The sequence below is a fragment of the Astatotilapia calliptera genome, chromosome 14, assembly GCF_900246225.1.
Source record: "Astatotilapia calliptera chromosome 14, fAstCal1.2, whole genome shotgun sequence".
Lineage (NCBI taxonomy): Eukaryota > Metazoa > Chordata > Actinopteri > Cichliformes > Cichlidae > Astatotilapia > Astatotilapia calliptera.
Window position 1 is genome coordinate 19,583,731 of NC_039315.1, and position 17,939 is coordinate 19,601,669.

Below are 17,939 nucleotides of genomic sequence, written 5' to 3' on the forward strand. Positions count from 1 at the left end.
TTCAGCATGTGAGCGTCCATAATAACAACGGTACCAGACATAGGCTGTGTTTGTCTTTGTAGGGGGTAATGAGTGTGTGTTTGCTTGTCGACAGTGTATTTACACTCACTGAGAGAGAAAGCAGGAAGGATCAGAGGCTTTTATGTGCTGAATGGGTGGTTTTTCTTTGTTTTGGACTGCAGGTTAATCTGCAGCATCTTGAGCAGTGTTGGCCAACAATTATGTACAATCTGTGGCGCATACTGTGTGTTCTGAAGCAGCTTGTGGATTTCACACTTTGGTTCTATTTGTACTTTTTTTCTGATTCATATGCTTCATGATGCTTTTGCATCTCTGTGAGATTCTGCAATGTTTTTCTTTTTATTGTTGTAACATTGATTTTAAATCTAGGCGATGTGAGAAGCGTGTAGATCAACCTTTTTAGATCAACCCCAACCTTTTTTGCGCCACGAACTGGTTTGTGCCCGACAATATTTTCACAGACCAGCCTTTAAGGTGTCGCGGATGAATACAACAAAATAAAACTAGTACCGGTACCGAAAAAAAGAAGATTTATTCATAGCACACGTGAAAAGACCCAGGAAAACAGAGTTAACGAAATAACTGCTTATTTAAGCAGTTATTTAACAAACGCAGGCAGACAAGGAAAATCTGAACTTGAGCTCTTTTATCTTCATTCAGTTGTCATCAGTTTCACACTGTACGTGTCTGTGTGTGTGTGTGTATATATACATCAATAGTGAATCTGTTCACATTGACAGACAGTAGGATGATTGTGAAAGGGTTTGGGAAGTTGGATCTGCTGAAGTCTCTGCATACAAAGTCTTGCTGCCCTACCGCAGTGATGACATGCATGTGTGTAGTGTTTGTGTGACCGAAACACAACTCCTTCCAAAAACGTGTGTGAGCTCAACACCTCCTGTGGTCCTCACCATGTAGGCAAACTGGGGTCTGACCCATAAAGGTCTAAGTGACAAATGGCCTGTATTTGTATAGCGCTTTACTTAGTCCCTAAGGACCCCAAAGTGCTTTACACTACATTCAGTCATTCACACACTGGTGATGGCAAGCTACATTGTAGCCACAGCTGCCCTGGGGTGCACTGACAGAGGCGAGGCTAACGGACACTGGTGCCACCGGGTCCTCTGACCACCTCCAGTAGGCAACGGGTGAAGTGTCTTGCCCAAGGACACAACGACCGAGACTGTCCGAACCGGGGCTCGAACCGGCAACCTTCCGATTACAAGACGAACTGCCAACTCTTGAGCCACGATCGCCGTTGCGATCAACATGTTGGTGTTTTTATTGATATAATTATTGGAATATTTACATTTATTTGAAACAACATGCTATCTATAGACTACAGACTCAGAAAGTTGCTAGCATGGCTGTGGTCAACACAATTCCTTGTGAATTGGAAGTTACCATGAGAAGGCACAACTTGGACCATGCATGGTAATGTTTATTCCTGACATGCAAAATGTACACCACAGAGAGGTGAACTGGCACATACAATATACTGGAAAGGAAACACATTAATACACGGAAATGAAGTGGAAAAGTTTGAACTGTTTTACTGACAGTTGGCTTCTGCTCGCCAATTGTTCCAGATGAAAAATGTAGATGTAAGAAAAACAGTAGGGCTGTCGCCTGCACTACGTAAACAGTAGGGCATCTTTGGATTTTGCTGCTTTCGGATGTTTTGCTAAAGTGACTTTTTGTACAACCACGAGTATGAACGGGGACTTGAAAGTCTGTTAACTCGACAGTTAGCAGTTGTACATCCTTTCACTGATGATGATGAGGACTTGGTAGTATCACTTTAGCAGCATAATATAGCTATAAGGTTTCACTTGTTTGAACTGTATGAGCAAGTGAAAACAAGCACTGTAACTTATCAAAATGAAAATGATACAAAATGTAAATTAACCCCGCCATCCAAATAACATTATTGCCCCCAAAATCTATCCAAATGATCTGAATAATGCAACATAGTGTTACTGAATTTTATCTCTGCTCACAAGCCTGGTACATGTCACTGTAACATACTTGTTATATGTATCCACAGGCAGAACAATAAACTGCATCTCTTCGATAAAATTATGAATACAGAAAATTTGTCAGGCTTGAACTTTACAGAATGCTTGTGTTTTTTGTTTAAATGCTTTTCATTGTTACTAAGTTAAACTTATAGACCCGCTCGTTGTTTAAAAAAGAAGAAGCATGCGTACATATTGCATATATATTTTCCTATATAAATACATTTTATACCAATACAACAAGCTGGAAAAAACATTCAGTGAAATAATCAGTGACATTTAACAGTCATTGTATAACAATGCCAATGGTGTAGAAAGGCAGCAAACACACGTGCACGCGTGCACGCACACACGTAAAATTAATTATAAGGGAATATGGTGAGGAGAAACAACACCTGAAGGTGTAGCTGAGACTAAGTCATGTTTGTGGTAAATAATTAGATGTACACAAAACAGTCTCACATGTGCAAACCTGCTAGTCTCTCAGACTCCTGGAAAAGGTAAGAAACATGGAAATAACAGTCAAAATGAAGGCAGAGGTTCGGTGATCTACATTCAGGCATGCACTTAGTCTTGTTTTTTTTTGTTTTCAATGAAAAATTATAATAAATAAAAACAATTATGTCCCCTGCCCACTTTCACAAACCTTTGAGTTTCCACTGAGCATCCAGGTACTGACAAAGCAGCCACTATGACAGCCTTAGCAAACCCAGCACCGCTTGGCATACAAACATATAAAATGTACATATACAATGTATATATGTAATTTTTTTCTATCCACATTTCAAATATATTTGTAACTGTATATGCTTTGAATGCAAAAGATTCGATGAGGAATATATGAGGATTATATGCAGCTGTCCAAAGTTTGGCGACCAAACCCCAAATCCATTTTTCGAAAGAAGCTCCATCTCATACAGAGAAAGTCGCTCTCTCCTCATACACAGATTATTGTCTTCATTGAGAGAAGTCCATGTTCCACACTGGGAAACACACGGGGTTCCTTCTGACCACAAACAAATCTGCATTTTCTTCCTCCTCTGTTTTAACCTGACAGATTTACATCAGGATTTTCATTATTTTTGTCAAGCAAATGCTAACCAGATTCTAATACATGCATCTCTGAATGGTGTTTTTCATTTGTTTACTTGCTGAAAGATCATCTCTCGCGAGTTCATTTGGAAACTGTAAAAAAGGGAAAGAGAAGAAGTATGTTACACACTTATGATTGCAGCAAAAGTAAATGTAACACACACACACAGATGTTGGCAAAGTTGAAAACAGGAAACACATCTGAAGCATGTCATTCTTTCTGTCTGTAAACAAGATCGCTTGAAAAATTTTGGATTCTGATTTCGATAAAACTTTGAGTGTAGAGGGGCCTTATCTTCAAGGTCAACTTAATGATTTATTGGTTGAAAATTGACAAAAAGCCTTATAAGAATTTAAAAGTTTTAGCGTTTGACCTCTGACCTCTCCTTCAAGATTGATATAAAAGTCAAAATGACAATAATGTAATCAATGTAAACATCTGTCATGCTACTCTTATCTCATTTTTACTGCACTACAAACTTCTTAACGTATGTTTAAAAAGAAGAAAGTAAACAAAATGAGTTACCAGGAACATTCTGCCGAGAGAGTGAGCTGCCTTGGCAGATGTTTCTTGGACTACCCTTCTGAGTAGATAGTTCCTCCTACAGCTACACTTTAAACCTCAATCTAAATCTCGGTGCAGCACACTGGACACCATCATGATAACATCACTGTCCTCAAAAATTTGTCCTGCTTGATTCAATGAATGTACCTGAAACTGAGACGTAGACTGTGATCATGACCACGCCCAAGACAATGGAGACGATACTGAGCAGACGAGCCAGTTTACCCAGCCTCTTGGCCCCGTCTATGTCCCCCGCCTGGAGACTGTTTCTGGACTGAGGACACACAAAAGCAGCAAGACTATTAAACAAATTTAATATATTAGGTAGTAGACCAAACATTTTTAGGAAGATCTGTCGAACCAGCCAAACCAAGGATACACTTAGGGTGGAGATTTTCATCTACATATTTATGAGTTCTTAGATAAAGCTAGAGATGCAAACAGTGATGTAGCAGGAACCCTATAAAGTATTATTTGTAATTAATCCAGTTCTTCCTCTAATTTCTTTATTTTTCCAGTTTGTGTAGGAAAAACTAATAAGACCAAGCAGCACTAAGACTTTGTGACTGCCCCAAAACCTGAGTTATTGCACCTGCACCTGAAGAACTCCAAATTGTTTGATTATTATCAATTTTGAACACCCTGAAACTACTGAACTAATCATCCTGGATCAGTCAGGCTCATCGATGGATTTTGCTGATCTGGTGTAATGTGATTTAACATTTAAAAAAAGAAATAGGTGATTAAAAAAAACCTTTATTAACTCACGAACATACACAAGTCTTCACACACATTGAGTGTAAGGTGTGAAATTCAAGATACATATAAACCATTGCTCACTGAGCTTATGTACTAAAGTGCAATGCTTTTCCCATTTATGGGTGAAACAAATGTGAAAAGTTCTTGAAAAATGTCCAGATTAGTACATATTTTACACTGAAAACATAAAACACCCGTATGTTCTCCAGAGCTGGTTTTTCTTTCGGCATATACACTGAAGCGCTGAGGTGTACCAATAATTATTCACACTCTAACCTGTGGCTCTTTGAAAAGTCTAACCCTCAAAAGTTTTCATGGGGACAATGTAGTTAGGCAGCATCAGATGGTAGTCTGTAGAATGACTTTGGACACCAAGAACAAGTAGAAGTGAGTTGAGACAAGCTCTGGGTGGTGGGGAAAAGTTACTGGTGTTTGGGGTATCTTCTGGGCAGACGACACAGGACAAAGAGACTTGGTGGTGGAAAGAGGAAGTGCAAGAAAACACTCAAAGGTTAGTGAAGAAACAGTGGGATAGTCAGGAAGATGAATGAAGTGCACAGAGTACTGGAGGCTAATAATATAAAAAAGAGAGGTGGCAAAGCCAAAGGAAAGCAGGCAGGGGTCTCTGTGGACTCTGTGGAGCCTGGACAGGTGGAGGTATGCTCTGGAGAGAAAAGGAATGAAAGTCAGTAGTAGCAAACAGAATACGTGTGTGTGAATGAGAGAGTGGCAGGTGGAAAGATGAAAATGTAAAGAGTATCAAAGTCAAAGGGAAAGTTTACAAGATGGTAGTGAGACCTGCTGTGGCACTGACAAAGAGACCATGATGGACAGGGTTAGAAATGATTATGTCAGAGTGACATCTCACAGTGCTTTGGAAACAATGTTAGAGGCAAAGCTGTGATGGTTTTGACATGTGCAGAGAAGGGATCGTGGCTTTACTGGACAAATGATGAAGTTCCTGGCCGGAGGAAAATACTGAAGCAGCTCTTCAAGAGTTACACTTTAAAATATTTATCATATAGTTAATCAATACTTATTTTAAAAAGAAATTGATAAACATGCAGCACAGTAATGTTGACTTGTGAAATGCAGAGAGTAATTTATTTCAACTGTAAACGGGCAAATCTCATGCCGGCAGATTGGGACTGATGGAAGAATGTGACTTGCAGAGCCAATTGGATGGAATCGGTGAGTGCAGCAGTATGAAGGGGTTGTATATCATTTTAATGCTGAACGTATATTGCTTTGCTTGTACACTGCAGATACGGAGACAGAGTGATTCATGCGTATGTGTGAAAGGTGTGATGGATGGGAATTCTCAGCCTTCTGCATTGCTTTTATGTGAGTCACCCCAAAGATCAAATCTCCCGTTACTGATGTCTCAGGCTTTTCATTGGATTGGCAGGGTTTTTTAACAGTGTATGTTTTTATTTTGTGAAAGGGAATCCACACAAAGGAACACTGCTCTTCACGGTATTGCAGCATGTACATGCACACATCAGATAAAAAATCTTATGTTGCTGTTTTTCATTTATTTAGTCATAAAACAAAATTTCATCATGTGTGTGTTTTGCCTATAGTTTACATATATCACTCCAAGTATTTGCTCTATAACTTAACAAGTTTCACTTGAGTACTAGAGCAACTAAACAACCTGATCAACCTGAATGGAGATGGCGTTTAAATACTTCAGCAGGTGTCCAGGATGAGTCTTTTCAAAGCAGAGGTGATAAAACAGAAATTGGAACTCTCACCAAAACTTATCTGGTATTAGAAGAAAGAAAGTGCTGCCCTACTGTCCTAAGACTAAAATACATATAAGCTCTACACAGGTTGGAGTTACAGATATAAAAATATGAAAAGTTAAAAAACAAAACAAAGAAATTCATCAGTTTGACAGTTTAACTACACTATCGTATTCCTCAAAAGATTTTTCCCCATTTTACATATGAAAGTTCAAATGCTTTAAATATAAACGGCATTGTGTGTATGAAAGTGTTAATAAAACAAATATAATTAACACTGACTGAAATTAAAAGCATTTTCATCAGAATTAAAAGTAAGAGGTGATTTGCAGGTAGAAGAAGGATCATGACTCAGTCCATGTGTGACTGCAGCAATGAAACCTGCCTACACCTGAGTTTAGCAGCGATTGAGAACTTCATGCTTCATAAGAGAATTTCAGGAAGTAATCCACTATTCTTAATTTCACATTACCCTCACAATTTAGTTTGAAATCATGCTATGGTGTCTCTGTTTTCTTGCTTCATTCAGTCACTGAATACTGAAGAAATAGAGTGTTGGGGGTTAGGTGGGAACTGCCTCAAATTCAGATTGAATTACAGAGTAGTTCCCCTGATTACTAACTTGTTACTCCATCGTCTCACTCCCGTGAGATGCTCTGCCTCCAGGCTGTCTGGTAGTAAGATACTACTGTGCACTAGTACACGTGGGTTTGGGACAGTGCAACCTTAGGATAGAGTGGAAAACTACTTTTAAATATGGCATTCATCTCTTCTTTTAATAATGCCTGATGTTTGGGAAATAATAACAACAACCGAGCTCATGATATACTTTCAAAGCAGAATGTCTTCACATTCTTGCATGATAAAGGATTTCAGCTGCCCAGTGCATAATGAACTCAATATTAAGAAGATGAGGAAGTGGTACTAGGCATGGGTGAAATATGAATGTTTTGGATTATTAAAGATGCAGGAAAAAAAGGAGAAATAAATTAAATACACAGCGCTTAACAAATTTATTAGGCCAAAACAGCTGCTCTAAGTTAACAGCTCTGGTAATTATGAAAATTATGTTTTTCTTAGTTGTAGATGCAAAGATGAAATGCACTGATGGTAGTTTTTTGAGATCTTTCTGAGAAAAGCTCACGTCTGCTTTTAAGGGAGGACCTTGGGACCATGTGATGAAAAATGTACATTTGTCAGAATTTTACATCGACAAATATTCTTCTTACCCCTTCAAACTTGAACCGTTAAATAATTGCCAATAAATGGAGAATTTATTAAATCTCCTGACATTTATAAAAAGATGAAATTTGCAATAATTTGCAAAAAACAAAGTTTAGCAAATATGATAGCTACACCTGGCAAAGAATTACTTCTTAAAAGTGTATTATCCAATATATTTGTATTTTTTAGGGAAAAAAAAAATCACACTGAAATGTTGAAGTCTCAAAAACTGTATGTATCAAATATAATACACTAGTCTGTTATGGGGTTAAATTACTGACTGATTTGCTCACACAGTTTATCGCAGCTTCACAAACGCCTCCCAATTTTTAATTCTAAAAGGCTCAAACTCAACTTTTGACAGATGCTGCATCGCAATTAAAACAAAGATATTTCAATATAATGCAATTGCTTTAAAACAGTCACCTAATATAATGTACTCCTATATCCTGCATGGTAAGAAACGTAATCACAAAAACTATTTAACTGGACGATTATTTCTAGGATTTATTTAAATTTGATCAAATCTAAATATCTACTACATGCAATGTCTCATCCCACAATCCAGGCTCATGACAGTAAAACAAAAACATTACTTTTTTTTTTTTTTTTTTAACTCTCACTCACTCACTCTTTCACAGGGACACACTCCATCTTCTTGCTCTGAGGACTGCAATGTGAAGCTATGGTGCAAAGTCCCGCTGGAGCCTGTATTGATCTTTTCTCATAGAGAAAAGCAGCATCAGCACCTTAAATCAATGGAAGTCCCTTTCAGAAAACACAGCCTATTTGGCCAGCTTGGAGAGAAACCATCAATGGAGAATGGAGGTGATTTAAAAAGATGATATTTTACTTGCATAATGATAATAAGAAAGTAAAAAGAAACAAAGGAAGGCAATGTCAGCACTCTCATTTGGACCTAGTCTTGTTGGATGTTACCTTTGAGACCTGCGAGAGGTTTTCATTTGTGTTTGTGAATATCTGTGTGTAGTGAAAGGGAGGCACCCTTTGCTTCACTGAATCACGCCTGTATTGATTCACAGCACGACTACGGGTCATATTTGTTTTCAGAATGGGAAATTCTACCCTAATTGTAGTGTTCATTGTGCTGCCTTTGTACACACACACACGCACACTCGTTCTCTCTAATGTGTTCAAATGTTCAGCAGACAAGTGTGGGTGGTAGTAAGTCAGTAAGTGCTTCTTTTCTCACTTGCCATTAATAATGGAGAACCAACAGCAGCCATGGTGGAACGCAGAAGTGTACAGTGAGAGGATGTTTTCTTCTATGAGCAAATCTGTCGTTTTCCAGGTTTATACATTATGTCTTTCAAAACTTTTAGATTATAATCCCCAAATGAATTTGTACGAGGCTTTTGCAGGGTTTTTTGTTTTGGTATGTTAAGTTAAATCACATTGGTCCGGTGAGGGATAAAGAACATCGCAGTCTCTCGGAAGCGGCTAGCAAGGCTTTTAGACTTTTTACAGAAAATGCCCATTAAAATTTCAAACCACCCATGCGACCAAATGATCAAACCTTCCAGAGCTATGATGGCACAATACCTATTCTAGCTATAAAATGCATTGTAGCTGATGGTTACATACGATTTTACTTGTGTTTATATATTTGCTTGTGAATTCAAACAAACTAACAGAGTGCTAATGCTTTTAAAGACTAGACCATCATAGTATAAACCTTTATCCATTGGCAGATCATTTATAAGTGAACCACTGCCAGGCATATTTAAATAACTCAGAGTCAGGTTTCATCGTTTAGTTCATAGCACAGTGCACTATCATCGGGATAATGTATGCTATTATTAGCATTCTGTTTGTTAAACCAAACACAGTTTATCGATATACAATTCAACTACAAAAACAAAACAGAAATGGGCTATTTGTACTAAAAAAGGGCAAACACTAAGAAACGCTTTCACCACAGGTGAGATTTCTAAAGCAAAGAGTTGTCTAGTTACACCGCTGTCATTATCTAATGTGATGCAAATCACACAATGAAAAGTAAGTTTAGCATCTGTTACTTAGCAATTGGAATGCACAGCTTAAGCTGGTGCAAATGCCATTATTACAACTTTTTTTTTGCAGGTAGTTAATCACAAATTAATGTGCTGAAGCGATTTCTGTTGCATTTGTCCAGATTTTGCTAATAAAATGAAGAATAGGTTTTACTGAAACATTTGTAAGCTCACATGCAAATACGATATATAAGGACAATATGAAGGTCCATTGAAAATATTTGGGTGTTGGCTGCCTTTTATTCCATTGTCTGTCGAGATGATCCCACACTGCTTCAGTAGTGTTGCAGTTGGGACTCTAGGGGAAGGTTAGTCCATGACTGATAGAGTTCCAATGTGTGTTTTTCTATCCAGGTATGATTTTACTGCACTGGAAGTGTTTGCGACCATTGTCATGCTGAAAATTGAAGCTATCACCAATCAGATGATTTGCAGATGGTATTGCATTAGGTATTAACATCTGATGGCACTTCTCTGTGTTTACAATTGTATCAATTAAGCACCTTGAGGCAACAGTTGTTGTCATTTATATAAATAAAAATAAATGTAATCAATTTTGTCAAGATTTCCAACACCACTGGCTGATAGGCAACTCCAAACCATGACAGAACCTCCACCATGTTTTACAGATGGCTGTAGACACTCACTGTCGTATCTCTCTCCTGACCTCTTCTGCACATCCTGATTTCACATTTGGATTCACCACTCCACTCCACTGTTGCCACTGATTTTTCAGTACAGTTTTTGTACAATTTGGCATACCTCAGCCCTTTGTCCCAGTATCCCTTCATCAACAATGCCTTCTTGCCAGAAGAAGACAGTCCCTTCCACTGAGACCATCTCGTGAGTCTTCAGTGAACATCTGGGCCTTCAGATCAACTGGAGGGCCAGATGCATCTCTCAGGTCCTGTCAGGCTGGATCTTTTCCCCTATTAAGGACATGGCATTCAGATAACTTTATCTTCTGAAGATTCTTATTCTTTTGTTCTCCACTTCAAAATACAATTTATGTGTGTTGTCGCAGGCTGCTAGTAACAAAGTGCCTGAAGATACAGTTCTTTGCGTAGAGACAACACTGATTCATCCCCTAACTTATCATGTCTTTTTATGTTTGAATGAGTCATAGGTCAGTGTTAAGTGGCCTAACAAAAACATTCCTCTCAATATAGTGAGGTAGAAGCACTGGAATGAAAATGAATGGAAAAACAGCTAAAGAAACTTCTGGACCTTCTGGAAGGCTGGAGAACTATCATACGAGAAAGTCTTGTTCTTTGGAGGCAAAATAGAAAGAAAAGAGGGGTGGCTCAAGATTTCTGTACAATATTGTAAATAAAATGTCCCAATATTATAATTAAAACAAGTGAAGATGCATTCATTTTTAATATTAAATCATCGAGTAGTGGGATTTGAAGATTTTAAAAGCTCCTATATTATCAAATAAGCCACTCATATAGCTAGTGGCCCTTATGCTGGTAAGTGCTCTGTACTATACTTGTACTCAAAACATGACTTTCTATGCATTCAGTTGTATTATTCAGTGGATGATCACATTGTAGCATTCATTGATTTAAAATGATAAATGAGTTGTAGCACACGGCTTTTCTTTTTTCTCTGTAACACTCTGATGAGCTCACATTGGGTAAGAACAGTGTTAAATGCTCTCTGATGGTGACTGCAGCACTTGACTGCTAATAAGATCTCATTTACCTACACACACACACACACACATACACACACAAACAAAGCCATCCCGCCAGTGCAGCATTGTGAGACCATATTTTACAGGCAAATCTGCAGCACATGCAGTAATGCTCCTGCAGTTTGGGCATTCCCATTACTGGGATAGGCTAGTGCGCACTGTAAAAACCTATTACCCCAACCTCTCCAGTAACCATAATTGACTGCGTATCTTCAACGTTTGCCAGCCGCAAGTCCTTCCCACCAAGCATCTGTCAGAGATCTTTGGCGGCAGCCAGCTGGAAGTTGGCTTTTATGTGCTCCTACTGCTGAAAGTAGTGGGAGATGATGATGGATGTAACTGTTCCTGCTGTTAGCAATGCACCATCTACAGTGTGGAAAGATGCTGACGCTTTTACAAGGGTAAATGGGACCAACACAGATGGATACTTTTACCTGTTTAAGCGATTAAAAGATGGATATACATCTTACTTAATGTTTGCACTGTCTACATACACAAAAATGTGTATTTTCTTAAATTCTGTGATATAGTTTATGTTTTGCATAATAGCAGAATCTACTGAAGTCTGCATTTACAGTTAGACACAGACAATTACACGAGTTTTGATTGTATTTAAAGCTGGAGCTGGAGACAGGTGTGTGATCTAAAAACAAAACACCTGGATATATTTGTATCCACTCCTATATTTGCGTTTCTTTCCAGCCCTGTTTGAGGTTTGAAAGATTCCTGGGGTAAATATTTGGGTCTGTTGCAGCTCAGTTTTGTGTCGAACAGGCTGGAATACTGTGGATTTGTCAAAGCTTTGTTGCTTGAATCTGCTGCTAAAAACAGCTGTATTTCTGAAGAACTAAAGCAATGAGCTGAAACAGGCTTAAATGCCACTTAGAGCTACGGGACAGTGCCACAGATACTGCTGCTTATCACTCTGATCACATTACACAGCCATTTTTGAGCCATTGCTTAGCTACAAATGTTGATTGCGTACTATACTTATAAAACAAAAGCTATATGGTTTACATCAGGTTTTAATTGAATACACAGCACACAGCACAGTTAATGTTACATAATAGCACGACTGTTAAGCACAAACCCTCTTGGCATGAAATGAAGTCTGAATCCAGATCACTGGAAGCTAAAGGCTCATCAATAATGCAAGTGACCACCAACTGTGGCATTTCATATCAGGCTACCCCTTAAGATGGTCTTTTTTGATCTTTCTGTCTTTCTGTGAATGAATTTCTAAAGTCTGTTCAGCTTCCTCTGACACCTCCCCATTGATACCATTTTAAAAGTTGCTCTTTTTTTTTATCTGACTTTCCAGCAATATCCATTTCACAGTGGATGATGAGTAGCGAATACTGGCACTTAGCACTAATCTGGTACTCCAAAGCTGTATCGTGTGGTATCAACCACATTACTTTTGATTCATCTGCTCACAAGTGAGCGTTGTACACCTCTGTTTTTCCTGTTCTGACTCACTCGCACTTATCTGACTGTGCTATCTGATTCAGCTTCTTCTAATCAAGTGATAGGAACTACTTTATGGCTATTTGCTGTCTCTCTCATGCCCATCTGCCCTTGTAGCGAATGATGTTTTGATCTTCTTTGGGAGGCCCATATCCCCTTTCCTTACCCCCCAGGAAAGAGAGAGGATGTTGATCGCTGCTACTGAGCTGGCTAACTGCTGCAATCTGCCCTCTGCAGAGAAACTAAATTGACTTCTCTCGCCTTCTATTGAGTTAGTGGCCAGCTCCAGTTTCTTCCTCCTTCGCTTTTCTCTCTTCTGCCCTCTGTGAAAACCTCCCTCTGCCACACTTTCTCTCTCTCTCTCTCTCACACACACACACACACACACACACACACACACACACACACACACACACACACACACACTCACTCACTCACTCACTCACACTCTCTCTCTCTCTCTCTCTCTCTCTCTCAATGCCATTAGCCAGCAACCGACTTGTGAATGTCAGTGGGTTCGTGATGATGGCTCAGGGAAGTACAGGCTGTCTTGTGGATACCGTCTGATATTCCCCTTGGTGTGTAGTCCCCGCAAGAGTGATATTACAGAACTAATGGCTTACTGCATTTCCTCTGCTTTGTTTCTCTGTAGATCTGAGAATTGGCTACTGGACAGTGTCAGAAGTAAAGTGCGCTGAAAAACACAAATGGCTTGAAACTAAGGAGCCGTCAGCCACCAGGAGTTAAAATCGTGACACAGGGAAGTTATGACTGATGGCGCTAAAAGAGTTCTGCTAGAATGGTTCCAGATACTTACTGCAAAGGTCCGTCATAGGCTGTTTGTGTCTGTACTGCTCAAGAACAGCAGTTTGCCTTTCTCTACACTTACAGTGCAGAACACATTAGATATTATGGCTAACAACACACTTTGCTAAGCTCTATTGTGGCTGTTACAGAGCTTGAAGAGCCTATATACATACGATTTGTAGTTTACAAGCCTTTTTTCTTATTTTAGATGTTTTATTGTAAATGTGGAAAAGAGTAAAAATATAGTAAATATAGCTGTGGTAATTTAGGCAGGAATTTGATACAGTTTCAACATATTGGTAGAGAAGAATATATACATACATAAAATTTTTGACCTTCACACTATGTTCTGTTTATGAATTACTTTATTTCAAAAGTTGTGTGTGTATATCACATGGAGGCAAATTTACATACGTGATTTAAATATACCAAGCTTTTTGAAATGTGTGTAAACACTGGACTTCCTGCTGATTGCCAGACAAATTATGTGAATGATGCCATTTTTAAATAAACACAAGCATCTTTCTTTGCATTATGCATTATGCACTTTTATAAGCTCATATGTGCAGCACACACTGGTACTGATGTATCTTTGAGAGATATAGGCATAGTATTGTGTAAAAAAACAATACTAAAAAGCAGAGCCTCAAACAACAGCTCCACCATCTTCGCTCCAGACCTCACTGCAGAGGGAGACAGCAGGAAAGTGCATCCTCAGCATCACAGATCAGTTACATGTGCTGCGTTTTGGAATGCAGCCCATACAAAGGTCTATCTGCAAAAACACAACATTTTATTTACAATTCTGTAATGCCATATCTGACTGAAGTAGCTTTAGTGTCTTAGCTGCACCCTTAAATTTCCTGTGAAGGGATACATCAAGTATCAGCTCCTCTGAAGCAGACCATCTGGCAGCTGAGTGGAAGCAGCCAGCGTGAGATCATTTAAAGCCTCAGCAATAGTGAAAGATAATGAGGCACTGAGTGTTCTGTGTGTATAAGTCAGTTTTTCACATACATTTGCACTTCTGTTATTTATATATATATTCAAAAATTTAAAACCTTTAAGTGTAAAAGTGTCAGAAACTCTTTTAAATTGTCATCCAAGCTCTGCTAAATGGTCTTTCTGTCTAAAATTAATATGACCATTCACCCAAACGCAAATGTGGTTCTTAGTTAGGGATAATAGCCATACTTTAAAAAAAAAAGCTTCCTTCATATATCAAAAGGCTGTAAAGGTAAAGGGCATTCTCAAATATAAAGTGAGCCTTAACTGCAAGAAGCAGTGATGGAATCTCAAGAGCCCAGTCCTCTTTTGTTCCAAGATCTTAATTTACTCAGCAATAACATATTTAGGGGTTTTAACACTTTTGACGAGGCAACAAGATGCTCACCATGATGGAGTACACCAGTGCCACGATGCTGATGGGCCAAACGGGGCAAATGCAGGAGATGATGACCAGGATGAGGTAATCCCGGGGCTTCGGGGTCTCCTGGACTGCGTTGCCGGTGGAGGAGCGGCTCAGACTCGCCTTGGAAGGGGAGAGAGGGGCGGAGGCGGCCAGCTGCCCGGTGGAGCCCGATCTCACGGAGACGCTGTGGCCGTTCTCCTCGGCTTCCAGACCCTTGTCGCTGCCCACGTTGACCGTGAAGGAGGTGGACATGTTCATCTGGTTCCCTCCAGGCTCAGTGGTCACTGCAAGTAGTTTCTCAGTTTCCTGGAAGTCTGGCGGCGGAGCGCCTCCTCCGCCCTCACCCAAACTGGATCTCTGGAAGTTGGCATCCGTGTTGATCGCCATGTTCACCTCTCAGTTAGAAAGATATATTTATATATTTATAAATTTGTGAAAATAAATATCTGTTAAAAATGTCTTAAGATTGATTACAAAACAGTGAATGACGGCACTTTGACTAGTCAAATTTTCGTTTTTACAACAAATCTCTAAAGCTGAGATCAACTTTGATAACGAAGAAGCTGACACGCCGAGGTGCGGTGGACGGCTTCAAATTAGATTATCTGAAAGGCGGAGAGATTTGATGGAAAAACTTCCTAAAAGCAACGAATAAAATCAGATGAAAGCAGCCTGACTCCTGTAAACATCATTTTCCTCCTTCGATCACTTGTCTTGTGTTCACACCCGACACTTGAGTCATTTCAAAAGGAGCTCACAGCACAAACCGTCCCTCCTCTTTGACACATCCAGATCAGTGAGAGGAGCTTCTGTCACCCATGCAGATCTAGATCCAGTCCCACCACTTGAGCCTGTGTCTGTTTGTTCTTGCAGAAGTAGCTTCAAGGGTTTCCTTCTCCTTTCATAAAAAAGAAAGATCAAAGTCAGACGTGATTTTCGAAGCAGACCCCCCCAAAATCGGACACTTTCTCCTCCTCTGTCTCCAGGAACACAGCCACTGCACTCTACTTGGGACCAGTGTCATGTTAACGCATTTAAACAGGGCACTTCCGGCGACGATGCACAAATAAAACTCGAGCGTTCTCAACAAAAAGCCAGTAAGGGAAAATAAACGAGTTCATCCTAACTGGTTGTACTGGCATCATGTAGGTTATTTATTTATTTTACTACGTCAGTAACAGACAAAAAACCCCTTTTTTTGTCTTTTGTTTTTTTGCACACACAGTACTGTGCAAAAGTCTTGAGCCACCCCTAAGACTTTCATTAGCCCACGTATCTGTGGAAAAATAGAAAACAGGTGCAGCAATTTACTGAAACCTGAAAACATAAATGAAAGAACAGTAGATAAGGAAAAAATATAGTTTACACAACCTAATGAAAATGAAAGTCAATATTTGGCATGATCACCTTCATCCTTCAACACAGCCTGAACTCTTTCTGGAAAGCTTTCTTATAATATCTTTAAGTAGTCTTCAGGAACAGTTCTCCAGGCTTCTCGAAGGTCATTCAGAGCTCTCCTTTGAATCCTGGATGGCTTTTGTTCTTTTCTAGGTGGAGGCAAAAATTCATGATTGATAGTGTGTGTGTGTTATTAGGTCCAGGTATGCTTTGAATGCACTGGTAGAACAACTACAGGCCGATCTCAAATCTCCCATTTTTAAGTAAGATCATTGAAAAAGCAGTTTCTCAACAGCTCAATTACTTCTTAACACAGAATAACTGCTATGATGCCTTCCAGTCAGGTTTTAGACAGAACCACAGCACTGAAACCGCTCTGACAAAAGTGTTTAATGACATATGTCTGAATACAGACAGTGGAAAAATGTCAGTCCTAGTTTTACTGGATCTCAGTGCAGCATTTGATACAGTTGACCACAACATATTACTCAAACGACTGGAGAACTGGGCAGGTCTTTCAGGAACTGTACTAAACTGGTTCAAAACATACTTAGAAAACAGGAAATACTTTGTATCAATAGGTAACTTCACATCTGAGCAGACAAGTATCACATGTGGAGTTCCCCAAGGTTCCATCTTGGGACCCCCTCTGTTTAACATCTACATGCTCCCACTGGCACAGATTATAAAGAACAACAAAATAAACTACCACAGCTATGCAGATGACACACAAATATATATCACAATGTCACCAGGAGACCGAGGCCCTGTACAGGCTCTTGGTAAATGCATTGAGGAAATCAATGACTGGTTGTGCCACAATTTTCTCCAACTAAACAAAAACAAAACTGAAGTAATAGTCTTTGGCGCCAAAGAAAAACGATTACAGGTCACCAGAGAACTTCAATCTATACATCTAAAAACCACAAACCAGGCGAGAAATCTGGGTGTAGTGATGGATGCAGACCTAAACTTAGAAAAACACATTAAGACAATAACAAAGTCAGCTTACTATCACCTCAAGAATATTTCAAGGATAAAAGATCTGATGTCTCAACAGGACCTGGAAAAACTAGTCCATGCATTCATTTTTAGTAGGCTTGATTACTGTAACAGCATCTTTACAGGTCTACCTAAAAAATCAGTCAGACAACTACAGCTCATTCAGAACTCTGCTGCTCGAGTCCTCACTAAGACCAAAAAAGTGGACCACATCAGTCCAGCTCTGAGGTCCTTACACTGCCTGCCTGTCCGTCAGAGGATAGGCTTTAAAGTTCTGATGCTGGCCTATAAAGCTCTGAATGGTTTAGGACCAAAATACATCAGTGACCTGCTGACCCAGTATGAACCTTCCAGATCCCTCAGGTCATCTGGATCCGGTCTTTTATCAGTTCCCAGAGTCAGAACCAGACACGGAGAAGCTGCATTCAGCTTTTATGCTCCTTATATCTGGAACAAACTCCCAGAAAGCCTCAGATCAGCTGAAACACTCAGTTTATTTAAATCCAGGTTGAAGACTCACCTATTCTCAGCTGCATTTGAATAAAGCACCAAATCCACACTTTTAAGCTTAAATTTCAAAACTTACACTAACTACTGATCTTATCTATTTCTAATTTTATCTGTTTTGGTTTTATATACTGTTTTGTTTGTTTGTTAAGCTTAAATTTCAAAACTTACATTAACTACTGATTTTA

General features: G+C 39.3%; 1 protein-coding gene across 1 annotated transcript; it reads right to left on the reverse strand.

Annotated features, from left to right (window-relative positions):
- Nucleotides 1-1,444: 1,444 nt before the first annotated feature.
- On the reverse strand, nucleotides 1,445-15,985 carry trarg1a (trafficking regulator of GLUT4 (SLC2A4) 1a). Its single transcript, XM_026193462.1, has 3 exons — nucleotides 14,827-15,985; nucleotides 3,844-3,970; nucleotides 1,445-3,224 (listed from the first exon to the last, which is right to left on the reverse strand). The coding sequence occupies exons 1-3, from the start codon at nucleotides 15,229-15,231 to the stop codon at nucleotides 3,214-3,216; spliced, it is 543 nt and encodes a 180-aa protein (XP_026049247.1). The 5' UTR covers nucleotides 15,232-15,985; the 3' UTR covers nucleotides 1,445-3,213.
- Nucleotides 15,986-17,939: the final 1,954 nt, after the last annotated feature.